The 18390-nt window shown below is 42.4% G+C and overlaps 1 protein-coding gene across 1 annotated transcript; it reads right to left on the reverse strand.

Annotated features, from left to right (window-relative positions):
• Positions 1–13122: 13122 nt before the first annotated feature.
• Positions 13123–18111, reverse strand: ZDHHC22 (zinc finger, DHHC-type containing 22). Its single transcript, XM_009993897.1, has 2 exons — positions 17550–18111; positions 13123–13588 (listed from the first exon to the last, which is right to left on the reverse strand). The coding sequence occupies exons 1-2, from the start codon at positions 18109–18111 to the stop codon at positions 13323–13325; spliced, it is 828 nt and encodes a 275-aa protein (XP_009992199.1). The 3' UTR covers positions 13123–13322.
• Positions 18112–18390: the final 279 nt, after the last annotated feature.

Below are 18390 nucleotides of genomic sequence, written 5' to 3' on the forward strand. Positions count from 1 at the left end.
CAGCAGGAACCACCAGCCTGTGAACTGACTCTCAACCCCATCCCGTCGCCCTGTGCTGCTGGGGGAAGGAGGGAGAGAAACCAGGAACAAAGGGATTTGGGCCCAGGAAGAAGGAAGTGGTGGGGTAACATGCAAGCCCTGCTCTTTGTGTTGTCTGTACCTTGTGTGTGTTTGATTAGTGTGAAATTAAATTATTATTTTTTCCCCAAGTTGAGTCTGTTTTGTCCAGGACCTTAACTGGTGAAGAACCCTCCTTGTCCTTTGTCTCGACCCATAAGCTTCTAGTTGACCTTTGTCTTCCCCATTGCAGTGTGTGTGTGTGTATGTGTCTTTGTTGTCTTGTTAGGCCCAAACCACAACACCTGAGCTCACATAATGGCATGAAAGTGATACTGGTAATTGTGTCCACCAAGTGCCGTTAGCACTGACATGTCTAACAAATGCTTTTGCCCTGGTCTCTTTCTTATTAACTCTAAAAAGATCTTGATGTCCATGTGATATTTATGATGTGCAGTCTTGTTTTAGTGATTGCTACTGATGTTCCATATTTCCTTGGCATGACAAAATGTTTGTTTTAAATCATACACTATTGTCAATATACTGTAATTTTCCATTCCTTTTCTACAGTTTGAAGAGTCACATCAGGTAGGAGATAACAGAATTTTGAGTGAGGAACTGTTCACTGTGGATGAATTTCTGTACAGCAATGGACATGGAAAAATACTAGAGCTGTTCGTGCAGGGAACAGAAGAGCTGTACGAGCAAGAAACAGGAGAAAAGGACACTTTAGTAACAGGTTAAAGGAACTTTGTAACAGCAGAATACAAAGAAGGAACTGAAGCAGGACCAGTTAGAGATGCTGATGCCACAAAGACCACAAAGAAGACCATATTCAACAAGATGCAGGTTTAGCAGAAGAAGTATCCAAATAGTAACTTACTACAGCGCCTAAAGTATCAAAGTTATAGCTCGTCATAACGCGTGAGCAATAAGTAATTACTAACCAATCAGTTAGCATATTGAAGACGTAATGATCTTTGTAATAAACCTATATATACTGATGTACCTAACAATAAAATGGAGCATTCACCATAACTCTATGAGTATTGTGTGTCTGACTCTCGCTCACCACAACAGTTCACCATATGACTGATGCCTAAAATCTCAGCAGTTTGAGGGGAAGAAAGTGGAAAAATATGAATTTCACAAAATTAATGCCTTAAGTAAGTGGCAGCTGTTAGTGAAGGACAGCAAAGGCAAAAAAAAGAATCCTGAACAGTGATGTTACCAAGGATATTTTCACAGATGTGTGAAAATAGATTTTAAGGTAACCATCCACACAGCATCCTAAATTTGTTTTCCAGGTTTCTTCTTAAAACTCTGGACAATGTGTTTTTAACCAGAAATATTATTTTTTTCCCATTTGATCTAGATGTATAAGCTGAAATGTATCTCAGTGGCAGAGATTAACTCACTTGCTGCTTTAATGGAGTTTTTGCTCTTCTCCCCTCCTCTTTCCTCCCGCTGAAAGGTATGCTGTAAGCTCAAATTTGTGGCTCCAGTCCTGCAAATCACACCCAGCTCACCGAGTGATTGATGGGAATTAGTGTAAGAAAGAATGGTTATTGTTGTAGCATCCAGAATTGTATCATGTATTCTTTATGGTTAATAAGGCCTTAACTTGAGTCTGGATTGTTCTTAAAGAAAAAGGGGGAATTGTGGATGAATTTCTGTACAGCAATGGACATGGAAAAATACTAGAGCTGTTCGTGCAGGGAACAGAAGAGCTGTACGAGCAAGAAACAGGAGAAAAGGACACTTTAGTAACAGGTTAAAGGAACTTTGTAACAGCAGAATACAAAGAAGGAACTGAAGCAGGACCAGTTAGAGATGCTGATGCCACAAAGACCACAAAGAAGACCATATTCAACAAGATGCAGGTTTAGCAGAAGAAGTATCCAAATAGTAACTTACTACAGCGCCTAAAGTATCAAAGTTATAGCTCGTCATAACGCGTGAGCAATAAGTAATTACTAACCAATCAGTTAGCATATTGAAGACGTAATGATCTTTGTAATAAACCTATATATACTGATGTACCTAACAATAAAATGGAGCATTCACCATAACTCTATGAGTATTGTGTGTCTGACTCTCGCTCACCACAACAGTTCACCATATGACTGATGCCTAAAATCTCAGCAGTTTGAGGGGAAGAAAGTGGAAAAATATGAATTTCACAAAATTAATGCCTTAAGTAAGTGGCAGCTGTTAGTGAAGGACAGCAAAGGCAAAAAAAAGAATCCTGAACAGTGATGTTACCAAGGATATTTTCACAGATGTGTGAAAATAGATTTTAAGGTAACCATCCACACAGCATCCTAAATTTGTTTTCCAGGTTTCTTCTTAAAACTCTGGACAATGTGTTTTTAACCAGAAATATTATTTTTTTCCCATTTGATCTAGATGTATAAGCTGAAATGTATCTCAGTGGCAGAGATTAACTCACTTGCTGCTTTAATGGAGTTTTTGCTCTTCTCCCCTCCTCTTTCCTCCCGCTGAAAGGTATGCTGTAAGCTCAAATTTGTGGCTCCAGTCCTGCAAATCACACCCAGCTCAAAAGCACTTGGCCCTGGCATTGCTACTGCTGCATGAAATAATTGAAACAGTAACATATGGTTGGAAGGAGATGGCCCCAGGCTCTGCTCCTTGTCTCACCTTGGGGAAGGCACTTTGATCTTCTCAGCTGTAAAATGAGGAAAGCAATAGTTGTTCCCTATTATGAAGTGCTTTAAGCTTTTTGTAGGAGAATTACAATGTTGTATTTATTACAAGTCATGGCTGTGGGCTGTCATGGGTCTGGTGCTGGATTTTCTAAAGACTGAGCATCTATGTGATGATACTAACCCATTTTCTCTCATGGTAATAAACTAGAATATATACTCACTGGATTAATTTCCCCTAGTGTAATTTCACAAGTTAGTATAGAGGCTGGTTCCTTATGTTATGGAAAACTAAAAGGAAGGAATATAGGGGATGAAAATCTCTACTTCTATACCTATCCAGGGAATATATATATTTTGTTTTTAATATCACAAGATCATTAAGGCTAGGGGAATGGAGAAAGTGTTAGCTGGCTGTGTTGCAGACACACAAAAAAACCCTTTAGGTATGTTAGCAGACATCCCACTCATGTATTGATTTATGCTTGAAAAAGTAATTTTCCTCCCTAGCATATAAACCAGTTCATGTAACTGTAATAATGCAACATGTGAAACTGGGGTCAAAACCCTGGAGGTTTATCAGATGTTACATTTTTCTATCTAAAAAGTTACAATATTTGAAATCAGAAAAATACCCTCAGTGCAGTTCTGGAAGACACTGAGTACTGCAGCCTAAACAACAGAACTGAGAAACACAGGACTAAAACGAAGGGTGTGAGTAGTGCAGCTGTACTTATGGGACTATGTCTATGCTTGAAGCCAAGAATATGCTCAAATCTTTTTTCTTGGATTGAGTTACAGTGATCTGCATCTAGTAGGACCGAATATTTTCATGATCATCTCTTCATCCATGGAGATTCTGCCTGCTTGCTTATGTGTGTTTATATAGTTCACACAATTTTGTTGGAGAGACACTGAGATTTGTCAAGCACAGTCTTGCTGTTTGTGCACCTGTATAACCCAAGTGCTTGAGCATTCTTCTGAAAATACACATTTGTTAAACAACTTGACACTTGGCCAGTTAACTGCAAAAGGATCCCTTTCTCTGATGTAGTGCTGGAAAATTCTGACTACCAGAGTAATGCCTCAGGAACATCCTATGGGCAGTGAAAATCTGTAAAGCCTCTTAACACTTCAACTTAAATGTAAATCTTCATTTTAGGCTTTGGCTGGAAATTTAAATTATGTATTATTTACATTTCCACTAGGGTTTCAGTAAGCAAATTTTATCAAGTAAGTATAAAAGGTCATTCTCATTGACTTATAAGTAATAATAGCTGAGCTAATGAAATGTCTACTTTCTCCTCTTTGGTATTTCCCAGGTACTGCTGTGGTCTCCCAAATTTTGCACATAAATCTTCACTATATGACCTGCTATATCAGAAATGTTTCCCTATATTAAATTTGGATGGAGACGAAGATGGAGCAAGAGAAAGAAGAAAAAGAAAGAATATAATCAATTTATGTCAGAATTTGAAAGTGATCTTGCCTCTGTTATGACATCTCACTTTGCATGTATTTATGTAACTGCTCTATTTAAGGGTCCTGACATTTCCAGTTCTTAATTAGCAATGTTTCTTCGAACAATCTGAAGATTGTGTTACAGAAAGTTATCATACCTAACTGTTCATTCTAAGGTTAAAGATAATAAAATAGAAACATAAATATGTTTTCTTTGGTCTACATGCACAGAGAGTATCATAATGAAATGCCATCAAAACTCATAATTTAACCGAAAACTTAGGGATATAAAATTGTGCAGTGCTCTGCTGTCTGTCAGTCTTTGCTGTAGCAAATGCTTATTTGTAGCATTTACAAACGGAAGTGTGGAATAACTGCTGGATGTGACTTGGAAATCAGACATATTCGCATTTTAAGGAAAGGTACAGCACTGAAGCAAGGTGGAATGCAGCTAATTTGCAACAAGTTTGTACCATGGAAATTCTCTAAGCAACTGTAGATGTTGGCAACACCAGGGGAACTTGGTGTGCTATCTCTAAGATAAATTATATAGAGGGTGGAGCAGAGTGGAGGCACCCTGGCCGCATCCTGTGGCAACAATGGGACTAAATATACTATGGAACAAAGTTGCTACATATTTGATACCCTGGGCCAACAGTCTGGCACTTTTTGACAAAATACTGTCCTGTAGGTGAACTTTGCTCATTATAATATCATTACAATACCAAAACACACCTCCATCCCAAACGCTATCTGCCTCCAAAGGTGCAACCACCCCTCACTGAGCTTGCACTCTGAATTTTCCTGGTCTATACCTTTAAACGTGAAGCAAGATAATTTTACACCAGGCATGATAAAGGTATGTATGACTAGAGTGGCTCCAACTCCATCTGTAAGGTAGAACAGTATAAAATGGCTTGAGAGAGGAAAGATGTTAGGGAAGACACCATCACAGGGAAGACCCAATGCCCTTGACCTCTGGGACCAGTGGATGGTGGAGCTTCTCTTCCCCCTCATAGAGATGCCTTTGGGTAACATTTGAACACTTGTCCTGAGTGCACCCCTGGGAAACTTAGAAATCTCTAAAGAGCCACTTTATAACCCCATTCATGTGTAACCTGGATGTATTGATCAATTTATCACATGCTTTGCAGACAGTGAATTTATCACCAACAATCTAAAAGAATTTGTGCATCTCTGCATTTGTTTCTTTAATAAATTACACTGTTCATTAATCTAGTGGCGAGAGCTCTTGAATGTGACCAAATTCCTTGAGTGTGACCATGAGAGTTCACAGGATGCTGCTAGATGGATGGTGTAGCATTAGCAGTGCATCTGCCATTGTGAGAGTCCAATAGAGGTACTGGACCAGACTACTAAGGCCAAATTGGGCATCACTCAGAACCTAAGCCCAGCCACTCCTGGCTCCTCTGAGGACAAGCTGGAACTCAAGGCAAATTCCAGTAATTTCTGCCAAATTATTCTGCCCCTCTTAATGCAACAAGAAGCCAGGTGGGAATCACATGCTCTAATTCCATGCTTCTACAGTGAAGACCAAAATGCTGTTTTGTGCTTCTTTGAACACATATCACCTATAAGTAATTACTTTGTTTGTTTGCACAACCATTTGTATTTCATGTAGCTTCTGTTGAAGTACTGGTACTAAGAAACATTTTGAACCCAGCTGAGGTGGCCAGAAGTGGAATGCAGAATAGGCAAGGGTCATAATAATTTTTAAAAGTCCCAGGTGAGTATGATCAGTATCTAGCTCCTCTTGTCTTAAGTGTGAGCACCTGTCTAAGTAGAAAGTAGAAGTTTCTCTGGTTTATTTTTCTGCACTGTTTACAACAACAGCAGGTACTTCCCTTTTCAGTATGCTTTATCCTGTTCAGTTCTGTGTCTCCCTACGTGTGATGATTTCAGCTTCTCCAATCTAAGCTTATTCTGTAAGTGTACAGTGGAAGAACTACTGTTTGGAAGTATTTTATGAAATGTTAACATGTCATTTCCTTTTCTAAAATGGAACTCTATTTCTAGTTGATGCTTGTTTATCCAACAAGAGTTATTTCCCCCAATCCCCAAAACACATGGATGTTTGCCACATTTTCCTCACACATACTTTGGCTGTAGTTACCCAAGCTAGGTAAATATAACCATTTTTTACCTCTTAAAAATCTATTTCTCAGCTTCTTGATAATTTATGGCATTTCTGTCATCTCCATATGGTTTGACTGACTAAGCTGAATATAATAATCCATGTCTTATTGCATCAGAGCACCATGGAAAAAGTTTATTGTTTTGGTGTTTTTTTTGCTTTAAGTCATCTTCACAGGTAGTCTGAAATGCTGCCATCTTATTCTGCAGGCTCGTAGTGAGTCTCTTGATCATGCTATAATTTGTAGGCTGGGTTGTCATGGTCCTTCTTATATTTCACACTTACCTACTCTTTTCCCAACAGCATAATACATATCCTAATGAGCTACTGCTGAAATTCTTTCTCAGAAGATGCCAATAGCTGATTGGATGATACTGGACAACTTTTGGCTAAATTAGTTCATAAGGAGTAGTCAGTACACAAAGGCAAAAAGAGATTGTCAAGGGGAGAGATGTGTTGTTTGTCTCCAGCCTGACTACAGCTTCACCTACCCCAAATCCAGATCCGATAGAAAGCTGGTGTGTTACATGAAAGATCCTTGCCTGAGACCCTTGCCTGGGGCTTTTAGCATGCTGTTGACAGCCTGGATATAACATTTCTTTCTTGAGCTGGTGGCATCTCTTGCTGTAGGACACTGACTCTGCCCACACTGACTGTGCCTGCCAGCTGCATTCATTATACAGACACATTTCTGAAACGCCTGACAAGCCTGAAGCAATGGTGTGGTCTGAGGAGGCAGTGGGCTGAATTCATACACCTGGAAAACACTCCACTTCTGGGAGAAACGTGGTCTTATCATTTCATTTGGCATTTCAGCTTTCCTCCTGGCATAAAAAATATTAGGAGTTTTTTGGAACTCTGTTTCCAGAAGCTTGAAAAGATGTTTCATATATCTCCATCAACTATATAACTGATAGCTTTGTAGAACTTTGTTGCCACCATTTAGTTTCTGCAATCTGTACTTCTATTTCCTGGTGCCTTCTTTCATGGCTTCATATTCACAAATGGGCTTATTTTCCTTGTTGGTGGTTAGTGACAATGGAAATAAAAGGGAAGACAGCTAAAGCATTCATAAAATTGCAGTCTAGTGCATACTAGTTTAGAGACATGGATAGATGGATGAAAAAGATTTTTTTATATCCTATAGTGTGGCTTGAGGAGAAAAGGAAAAATTATTCCCTGGACAATAACACTTAAAAGATCTCAATCAAGTTTTGTTTAGTGTAATAAACTGTCACATTAATCAAGGTTTTCTCAAACAAATCCATCTCACTGAGTGTTACAGGTGTTCCCTGGAGAAGAAAATCATAGTATCAATACATGCTACTGGGAGGACCAATGGTAGTCTTCAGCATTAGATAAACCGCTCTTATTTAATTTATCCCTGGATGTTTTGGGAGAACATCTAGTGACAACCTTGAATATCAAACTCAGTGGAATTTAATAAAGAGCTGATACATGAAAGTCGTCAGTAAAGGGACAGGTTCTCCAAGTCTGAAAGGAACTTCCATTGCTCAAAACATTGATCTTAGCTCCTTATAAAACTGTAAAGCCATGGGACAGATTTAGAATTTATAACATTGCCATTGAGCTCAGCCTTCATTTACTAAATCATAACTTTCTCTGATAGGCAATGCTATTTTGAAGTTTTTTCTCAAAGCAGCTTTCATGTCATCTGGAATTTGTGGACCTGTTTGACTTTGGTAGTTCATGTTTAGACCTGCTGCTTATGTTGTACTGGTCAACAATTTCCACCCAGCCACCATAAGCCATTAGAGGTCCTGGGGTCCTGGCTGATGATGCTGGATAATTGGTTTTTTTCTTTTCTACTGTCACTGACTATAGAGCTCATCTGTTTTTTAAGCAGTTCTGGATGATAACATCATTCCTTGATAACAATCTCTGTGACAAGGCTGCATTCAGATGTTGCTTGTTAACTCCTGTGGCACTATCACGAGGGTCCACTGCTCTAACCCATTGCCCAGTAAATATGTAAGATTCTGAAGGGTGTAGCTATGGCAAACCAATTTGTGTTTTCAGCAGTCTCATGATACATGGGTTCATGTCTTCATCTCTTCTTACTCAACATACAAGCAGCTAAAAGACTGACCTGACATCTAATGGAAAGTTTCCAGTCAGGCATGATAATAATGATGTGAATCTGGGAATGACTGGTCTGAAAGATAGACTGAGCAAAACAATTGAAATATATGCCAGAATCTGTGCATTCCCCTAAGCTGATGGATATGCAGTAAATACAGGAATCCCAAGTTGATAACTATTCAAAATCAAGGTAGATTTAACAGCAGTGTTTAGAAAATCAGCAGCAGACAAATTGAATTTTCCCATGCCCATTGGTCACAAGGTGAGTCTCCTCTTCCACGTGCAGAGCTTGCTGTTGTCATCCACTGCTTTGCCTGTTTTGAAGTAAACTGCTGCTTGGTAAGAGGACTGAAACACTAATTGGTCCATATTTGCTGACTTTTGGTGTAATCTCCTAGGACTCTTTATTCCCCTGGCTTGCTGGAAACAAGCCGGAAAAACAGAGAACCGACATGTGGACATGTGGTTATTAGAGAATATCCTACTGTTTGTTAATGGAAGTTGCCTTACTTTTCGTTTGCATTAATTTAAATATACAGCAGGGCACAGAGACTCCACATATGCTTTCAGTTTTCTTCTCCTTTGGTTTATCTATATTGGAGAAATAGGTCATTGTTTTACTCCAACCATGATAGTTCTGGCTAGTCTTTATATAACTTGAAGGGAACTATATAGACTCTGCTGTTGCTACTTGCAACATCCACCCGTGCACCTCCTGCTTGTAACATCCTTTGCTGCTCAAGAGAGAAAAACCCTTTTGGTTCTGCTGGGGCTTTGGGGTTTTTTTTTTTGTACAGAAAGTGATCTCAGTCTGGGATTTCTTTGTGTCCATTTAGTCAACAATCAAGGAAGGTAACTTGCATTCTGTTGTCATACCTCCTACCACCTGGTGGCTCTCAGTGCATCATCCCTACCAACATCAAATCACTTCTGCTTTCACTGGGACCACTTTCTCTGACTGCTTTTTTCTGACTGTTTTAAAGATAGATGCCCTAAGCTCTGACCTCAGCTCTTCTTTCTCTCAGTTTAGGACTGCCTGTCCTCCTTCAGCTATCTCCTTACAGTTAATGAGTCTCCTCATTCATTTATTCTGTCTCCTTGCAAATATTTTTAGACTGTGGTCATCTCCCTTGAGCTGGCTATTTCTTAAGAAAGATAAATGCTATTTCACATAATCTTTTATCATATATTCCCTGTGCCTTACTACTTCAGACTCTCCATGTTTTAACTCTATCTCCCCTAACGATATCCAATGAAGAAATTTTGCATGCAGGGCTTGAGACTGCCCAATAATGTAGTATGAAGAGGAAAAGCATATACTTCTTACTTTGAGATTCTTACTATACATGAGAACAGACTTCTTCCAGTTTACTTCACAGGTGCATCCCCTAATTTGCTCTAGACTGTCATTGCAAAGACTTGTGAGACTATTTTTTCAGGGAGCCACTTTTAAAATAGACAAGGCTTTAAGCAAAAGTCTATGGGTTTTGTGCAAGGTCTTAAGCAACAGAGAGGTTTTGCTTTATTCACTAGCATTATCAGTGAAGAAATGATGCTCATCTGATTTTCCAAAGCCAGAGAACCCTTAAGTGTTTTATTTTTAAAACCGTTATAAATATTCAGACATTGTCAGAAGAAATCATATTCCAAAATGTATTTGCTATTGCAGCTGCTATTTAATAAAATGCAAATAATCAGCAATGGTTCTCTAAGCACAGAAAATGAGAAGCTTTCCCTATTTATCCTTATAAAACTTCAGAGCCATTGAATAGTTTGAGAATTTATGACATTGCCATTGAGCTCAGCCTTCATTTACTAAATCATAGCTAAGGGCAAAGGTTCTGTTCACAGTTGTTCAGTCCTGTTACCATTTCTTGCCAAGGATTTCTATAAGCTGGTGCATAGGTATGACAAGGCAGGGATGTCAGGGCAGTTGGATAATTAAAGAACTACTCTGAGCTGTTCCTGCAGAACTCTACCCCAAACAGGGCAGCCCACACACCTGGGAATGAACAGAGGAATAAGCCAATGTACAGGGTGAGTCTAATGTTACATTTTTATAGCTCTCTTCATCTCAGAGGATTATGACTGTAAAGGCTGTTTCCACTTGAAAGTCCTGCTGCTACTGCTGAAATCCAATAGTTAGCTGCAAAGGAACCATTTAGCTGCACAAAATGGCGATGCAGCGATTTACAGACAGAAACACAGGTGTCTGATAAAAAGAATCATTGTACAGAACTGTGCTGCAGCTTCTCAAACTGGGATCTCTCTGTGCTTCTGCAAGGCCTGAGGCTTAGCAAAGAAGGCAGAGAGCTGTGACCCTGACACTGGGCCTGGGCATGATCCGACCCTGGTGTGAAGAAGCAACCAGATTCATGGACAACTAATCCTGTTGTGCTGTGTGGGGGCTGTCCTTGCAGAGTGGCCCACCAAAACTCTGAGTTTGCTGTGCACTTCTCAATATGTGGCCCCAAGAGCTTACAGCCCGAGGCAGTGGGGCAGCAGGCACCCAGGGCCACCAGCCACCTGGGGCTGCAGTGCCCATCAAATCCTGAAAGCAGAGGGAGAGGGTGTCAATCATCATTTCTGCTGATGTGAGGAAACTGCTGGCTGAAAAGTTGTGAGCCTGTTGCCTTTAGACAGAGATGAAAAAAAAAAGAAGTTGTATCCACCAGTCTGTGGAACAAGAATAATCCTGGGAACCCTTCCAAGGCGAGGTGTATGGCACGAGGCGCTGGCTTCGGTTCCAGAGACAAGGTGACTGTCTGCTCACCTTGATGCCACCGTGCCAGTAAGGAATCATTTACGTCAAGATGCTGTTTGTGGGCAATGATAATAGCTTGATTTTCCTGTAGCTTTCAGTTGAGGTTGATAGTGTTATTTTAAAATAAAAATTCGGATGGGTCTGGTTATTAGATGCATTTTTAGATTGGTCATTACATTAAAGTAGGGAGGGTGAAGGACTTGTCCAAAGTCATATGATGAATTATTGGCAAAGCCAATAGACAAATCTTCACTGTTTCCTTCAGCATGTCTGTGTATGCTTTAACAAATCTATGGAGACAGCTAATGAACTGCCAGAAAAGCACAACACAGCTTATGTTAAAAAACAGAACACTTTTTATTGTTCACTGTTGGTGAAAATACAGCCTCTTACACACGAAACAGCGCCGTATTCATGCGAACACGCTCAGTGTAGAAGGACATAAATATCCTATGTTTTAATTATCCATCTAAGGGGTTTTACAGTATATTTTCATGGTTACTCTGCTCATCACAATAGACTTTGTTATTGATCCAAATGTGTATGCTAGTGTGAAGCAGTGAAGGACAGTTACAAAGCCTGTAGGAGTGAGTGCCTCTATTCTGGCTCATGAGAAATGTAAGGATGAAAGGAGGTGCATTTCCCTATCTGGGATGCACCGAGTGCATTTCTGAGGAAGAAATGACATTTTTAACAGCTTGTGAGCATACTCCCCAGCCTATTAAATAGAAGCAATGGATTCCTATCCAGCCTGCATAAGCTGATGCAGTTGGCCAAAACAGAGGCTTCTTGTTGCAGTTGCTGGGGAATCCACAGCTATGATCCTGGTAGAGATGTCATGGTATCCTTTCTTAAGGCACCTGATAGCATAGGATCTCAGCACTGATCTCATGGGCTGTCGCTGCAGCTAGAAAACAACTGACACATTAGGCTGATTAATCCCTGTACTAATTCCATTAACCTCCTTAATGGAGTTATAACATGGATGAATTTGCCCCTCTGCAGCAATGCAGAAGGCAATTGCCCTGGAGAGCCTATAAATACAGTGTGGCAGGGATGTTTAAAACAAACATTTTTTTGTTTGTTTTAGTGCAAAGTCAAGCATCCTGACTGGCTGTAAAACCTCCCTGCCTTCTGGGATTTTGAACTCTTCACAGCACTAATGGTGCAGGTGCCCCCAGCAAGATGGTGATGATGCATCAGGGCTCAGACACAACAGCAGGGCTCTTGGCACCCTCCTGACAGCTGTGTCCACATTCACCTCTCTCTCTCTCTGTCTCAGGCAAACATTGCCTGCCTCATCACAAAGCTTCTCAAACACACCCTTTTCATTCACCTCTGCGGTTTCCTCTCCTAGTGTCTCCATCTGATCAAGATTTATCTGCTTGCTGCTCCCTGTCAGAAGGGCAGCTTTGCCTGGACTGTGTTATTGGGCAAAGGACTGCTAAAAATAAGAAGCAGAGCTACAGTCCTGATGTATCATTGCATAGGGAGCAGATCAAGAACAGAAATGAGAAATTCTGAATTTCTTATTGTTTTCTTCCTAATTTTCTAGCCTGTGGAGAGGTTTATGTGCTACATCAGCCATGTGCATAGCCTGCTCCCAGGGCAGCTTGACTGTGTTGCAGTTCTGTCATTAAAGGATTCTCAGTGCTGTGAAGTTACCTCAAGTACATAACAGCCAAAAAAGCACCCTGTAAAACCCTCCCAAAGAGGAGATACATTTTTGCAGTCTACCACAACAGCCCAGGCTTTCTGAAAGCTCCGGCTGCAATTTGTTAGGGACTATGTGGGGTAGCTACTGGGGCTGGAGGCTGGAGGAGTCAGGCAGGAAGCCGCAGGAGGGTCTGACTGATTTTTCTTCTAGTTTAAAGACTGTTGCCATGTTCACAGGTGCAGTGATGTGACTACTAAGCTGCAGTATCTCTTCATCTACATGGTTTGTGATCTCCTTGTTAATATGCTAAATCTATTCTGTTAGATAGCGAGTCCTTTCCTCCCACAGAGGCTGCAATCCCGAAAGATGGAGTAGCCCAGGTCTTCAGTGATCCAGGAGACAGTGGGAGAGAACAGGGGAGGTGTTGTGTGCATGGAATGCACGCACATGCCCCGGATTTTATTTCTCCTTCTGCCTGCGGCAGTCACTTCCCACATTTCGCACAGGGATGAGAAGTCCTAGCAGCCACCTCTTGCCAAAGACCTCTCTCAGGTTCTCCCTCCAGGGCCGGGCTCTTACCACCATCCCTTTCCGCAGCTGGTACCGCGTCTGCCCGCGCAGGATCAGCAGCATCTGGTGGCAGCAGAAGCCAGCACAGGCCAGTCCGATCCCCAGCCAGAGGTAGAGCATGAGGATGACAAACATTTCAGAGCTAAGGAGAGCTCCTGCAGACCAACAGTCAGGTGGGGGGGAGAGACAATAAAAGAGAGAGTTTAGACACGCCTCACATGCTAATGTAATACTCAGGCCCAAGAACCGACGAGCTGTCTGTATTCTCTGGCCACAAGTGGGGAATTAGAAGCAAGATAGGCTGGTTGCTCTATCTGTGTATATTTGTTACCATCCGATGCAATGGGCCCTGCTGGGGAAATACTAAAACACTTCTCCCTTTGCTTTTAATGTGAGGATCTAGATTGCAGGGGTAAATTCATCCAGAAGTAAAACATGTAAGACTTCAACAGTATTTTGAAGAATGGTTAATTTATTTAAGGATCTACCTGCTCATCACACTGAACCTAAGATTCTAAGTTCCTTTTGAAAAGAGATGTGGGTCCTACAGCATATAGCTGCTTCCAGAAGCCTTACTGTGTGCATTAATACTAGGCAAAAAGAAGTGGGATTTCTCTCTCTCTCTCTCTCATATCTCGCTCTTTCTCCATACATATAATAAGTCAAAAAAAAGAAAAAATAAATAAGTAATTAGTTTTCTACCATCAGGCAAAGGTAATTTTCATATGAATGCAAGAAACAGAAACAAAACTTCCCAAAATGCAACCCACATTCTTTTTGTAAAGCTGCTGCTGGAATACTCAAGATACTTTGTAGGTCTGAAGCTCCTAATTCAACAGTTTTTGTAGGATATATTTGTTCTGAATGTATTAAATAAAACTATTTTGTGGCCCCTTTTCTCTGTAATGATTTTAGAACTCTTTCTGGAAAATATTAGTATAATAGCAGATATCACTGAGTGACCTTTCAGTGTGTAGGCAGATCTAAACCCCTTCAAATAATACTCTCTGTGTGGGCATATGAATGTGAACACACATAGTTTGTGTATATCGGTATATTATTGAACACCCATATTTACACCCAGGCACACAAAGAAAATTAGATGTGTCAGTTCTGGTATAAATAGCCAGTATCATCTCACTGGTTTCTGCAAGGTTTAAAAATGAAAAAACTCTCGTATGCTCCTGTCCCTCTGGAAGACTATAAGGCAGATAGGCTGGAGCAGGTGAAAGCTCAGGTCATTCTAAGGCCCTGCAAGAGCAATCCTGCCAGAGCAGGGATTGCAGGGACAGCAGAGGCATGCTGCCTAAAACAAGTACATGGACACTTCAGGTTTTAAGCTCAATATTAGGATGTCTGGATAAGTGTCTCTTGCTTCTCTTATACAGAAGGCCAGATTAGATGGTGTCATCTGGTTTTGCAGCCTGTGAATCCCAGCTTCTCCAGCTGGCAGTGCTATAAGTGAGAGATTGGGGCTGACCCATGACCATCAGGTCAAGCTTTAGGCTCAGCCAGCAGACCCCTCTGAGGATGATTTGTAAGGACACTGAATACAGCCTCAAGCTTTCAGACATTGTCCTCATTTGAAAAAGGCACAGGAGTAATTCAGATTTCTTCCTAAATGCGATGTCATCTTTCCCTTCTCGTTAGATCCCATTCAGCTCAGTGGGCTTCTTAGGCAATAGAGCAAGGGAAGAGCAAGCCCTGTAGGGTGGTGACAAATCCTCATATCAATTCTGTTGGATTAACTTAATCTACCAAGTAGGAAGCCCAGAGCCAGATGTGGTCTTCTCTGCCCCTCTTTTGCTGGACCAGAACATGACAGACTTTTGTTCTTTCCTACAGTTGATATTCAGATGGGATGTAGAGAAAGACACCCATTTTCTGTAAAGCCTTTGCAAGGTGGCTGTAAGCTTTGTTTCTGTGAGCTGCTGAAATTCACCATAAAGAAAGTCATTACCCTTGTTTCCTCTCACAAATATCAAGCATCTCTGAGCCCTGCTTTCCAGATACATGATTTTTTTAACCTTTTCTTAAGGTTACCCACATAAAGCATTTTCTATAATTTCTGTTGTGGATCCAATCTGACCTGCATTTACAAAAGTACTCTCTAGTTGTCCCTCATCACTACAGTCCATTTTAGTCTCAGATTCATTTTTTGCTCTAACTGACCTGGTGTGATCTCAAGCTTATTGCCATAAATCTATGCCAGAAAAGCCAAATCGCAGGCTGAAATTACAGATTCTAGGTCAGATTCTACAGTCTGTGCCTGAGCACAGTGTGGGCAGAAGAAGCCAACTGAAATTCTTCCTAGATGGTAGAAACCCAGTAGGCCTTTCCTCCCAAGCAACCAAGACACCACGTGCCCATGTATTGCTGTATGAGGCAGCAGTTCTCAACCCAGATGAGCTAGAGGTTTGGTGGGAGCTGCTGTGAGCTGTTGTCTCTCAAGGATGGTGTGGGTCCCAGCTCCCAGCCCTCAATCCAGCCCCATTCTGTCCCACTCAAACAGTGCCCACAAGATGTCTTTGGCACTGCAGTTGCTGACACCAGAGCACTTCATGGCTCTTCAAACATATGCCATGACCAAGCTCAGTGCAGATGTGCCCACAGAGTCACTGAGAGAACTAATTCCTTGATAATCTCCTCCCACATCCCTGCTCCCCCTCCCAGGCTGTTGTGCTAAGCAAAGCTTAGGCACAGGGGAAAATCATTCCCAGTGTTTTTAATGCTGGTGAAGCTTGTGTAACAATAGCTACAAAACTTCTTCTACTTGGAAAAATTACTCCATAAAAATGTCATAGTACAATTTCATGTTTATTGTCTCTCAGTGATTACCATGACAAATCTGTTAATTTGCCAACTAGAGACATATTTGTTTGTTTTCAAATGGCAACCCTGCAAACCCAGCCCAGAATATGAAAGGCAAGCTTGGTCCTCTCTGGCTCCTGTATCCCAAACAGTGGAGGCTCCACACTCAGATCCCAGTCAACACTTCTGGTGATGGTGCATGAACCAGAACAAAGTCTGGGCCCTTTTTACTGAGCTCAGCTGAATCTGAAAAGCTAAAATATATGGGATACCTATTTTAGTCTAACAAAAGATGATCTGTGAGGCATGAGGTGCATAGAGGGGAAAATGGTATTTTTCTGCAGTTGCTTTCAGGGCAGATTAACATTCTAGGCTGCCTGCCTAGTTCCTTCTCTGGGGCCAGGTTTCATCTAGCTCTTGGGTTTGGAAAGAGAAAGGGTTGAGCTTGACGAGTTTGAGGGTGCATGGAAAGGTGTAGAGTCAACACTGGAAGAGCAGAGGAAGAGTTATGCAAGCAGAATCAGGAGGGGGAAGAGTTGTGGAGATTTTTGGAAAGACAGGGAGACAAGGGGGAAAGGGAGAAGCAGAAGGAAGGGTAAAGATGGGGACAATGAGAAAGAGAAATTTGCTTTTATTGTGTTGCTCTTGCAAAGAGCAGGCACAGAGAATCCCCCCTGGTTCTCTGTGGACCTTTGTCCCAGACTGGGGTCACAAGAGAGGTGGCTAGTCATGTCACATTTACTGCTCTCTTTGTTTCTCTTGCCTGAACTCTAGTTCTCCTGTGCTGGAAAGATGTCAAGATCTCAGTAAGTCTGTGCTGCCAGCAGGTAGGTGACAGTGGAGGGAGTGAGTGGACCTGGAAGACAATATTTCTGCTGGGATATACAGAACCTGCAGACTTGCAGGATATGAAAACCTACAGCCCTTCCAACTGCCTATAGGAGATGCAAAATATTCTCCTCACCTGCAGTACAATGACTGAAATCCATCTTCTCTCTGTGACAACCCCTGCATAACACACAGCTCTGTTCTATTAGCAGCAAACTGGTTACGGGGCATTTTCCAGAGCGAAATGCATTAGGAACAGGGATGTCACGGTAACCTGGAATGGGTTCCAGCCCACATTTCAGGTGAAGCCAGGTCTGTTACAAAGATTGTCAGCCAATTCTCCCTCTTGCATGTTTCAGTCTCTTCCCATTTCACCACTGCTCCCCACGCACCCATCCAAAGAAGGTCATGTCCCCCCCCAGTTGCAAGAGCCCTGGAGGAGAAAGACTCTCCTCATCTCCAAGGAGGAGTCCTTACCTGAGAAGAACTGGCTGATGGAGTGAGGCAGAAGGGTGAGGAAGGCCAGTGGGTTTGCAAAGGACATGGAGAGTGCAGCAGAAATGTAAGCCATGCCTGCCACCAGGGAGTGGAGGCAAGCCAGGGAGGTGTAGAGGCAGAACATGATAAAGTTTCGCATGTTCCTGCTCCCGATGCAGTTCCCTGTGAAGAAACAGTGGTGGTCATGCCTCTGGGTGACTCTGGCACACAGTCTACAGAAGTGAGTGCTGGGCAAGGCTGAGCCAGGGGACCTGCTTCCATCCAGCCAGTCTGCCACCACTTCAGCACCTTCGCCCAAGTTTAAGCCCTTGCCCAAGTCCTCGGGGGTGTTCTGGATCACAAGGATGTAGTTGCCCAGGGCATTAGCTGAGAGGAAGAGGAAGAGGGCCCCATGCAGCAGAGCAGGAGAGAAAAGTGGGGTGGTGGAAGGGTCTCTGAACATGCTGGGGATGAAGAGAAAGATCTGGAGGACGAAGGTCACTAGGGAGATGCACAAGAAGTAGGCTGGAGCGACAACATTGAGCAACCTGAGAATTAGCATCGCGGATTACGTTCCTGCAGGGGAAAGCAAGGAGAGAAGGAACATCACCGCTCCGGCTGCACACTTCATCCTTCCATTTCCTGCCGGGTCCGGCCCCGCTGGCTCCAGGAAATGCCCTCCGGGGGGCCGCCCTCCCTCGCCACCGCCCCACGGCCCCGCTCGGGCCGGGGCCAGGGCACAGCCCGTGGGCAGCGACCGTTCCCCGGCGCCCGGAGGGGGCGGCCCGGCCCCGGCGCCTGCCGCCTGGAACTTGCAGCAGCGACGCCCCCGGAGGGGCCG

Source organism: Chaetura pelagica, unplaced genomic scaffold (assembly GCF_000747805.2).
Source record: "Chaetura pelagica isolate M959 unplaced genomic scaffold, ChaPel_1.0 scaffold11, whole genome shotgun sequence".
In the NCBI taxonomy this organism is placed as follows: Eukaryota; Metazoa; Chordata; class Aves; order Apodiformes; family Apodidae; genus Chaetura; species Chaetura pelagica.

Coding starts and splice junctions, on each gene's coding strand:
- ZDHHC22 (XM_009993897.1), bottom strand. CDS start 18,111: ATGCTAATTCTCAGGTTGCTCAATGTTGTCGCTCCAGCCTACTTCTTG. Junction 13,589..17,549: donor CATCAGCCAGTTCTTCTCAG/GTAAGGACTCCT, acceptor GTTGGTCTGCAG/GAGCTCTCCTTAGCTCTGAA.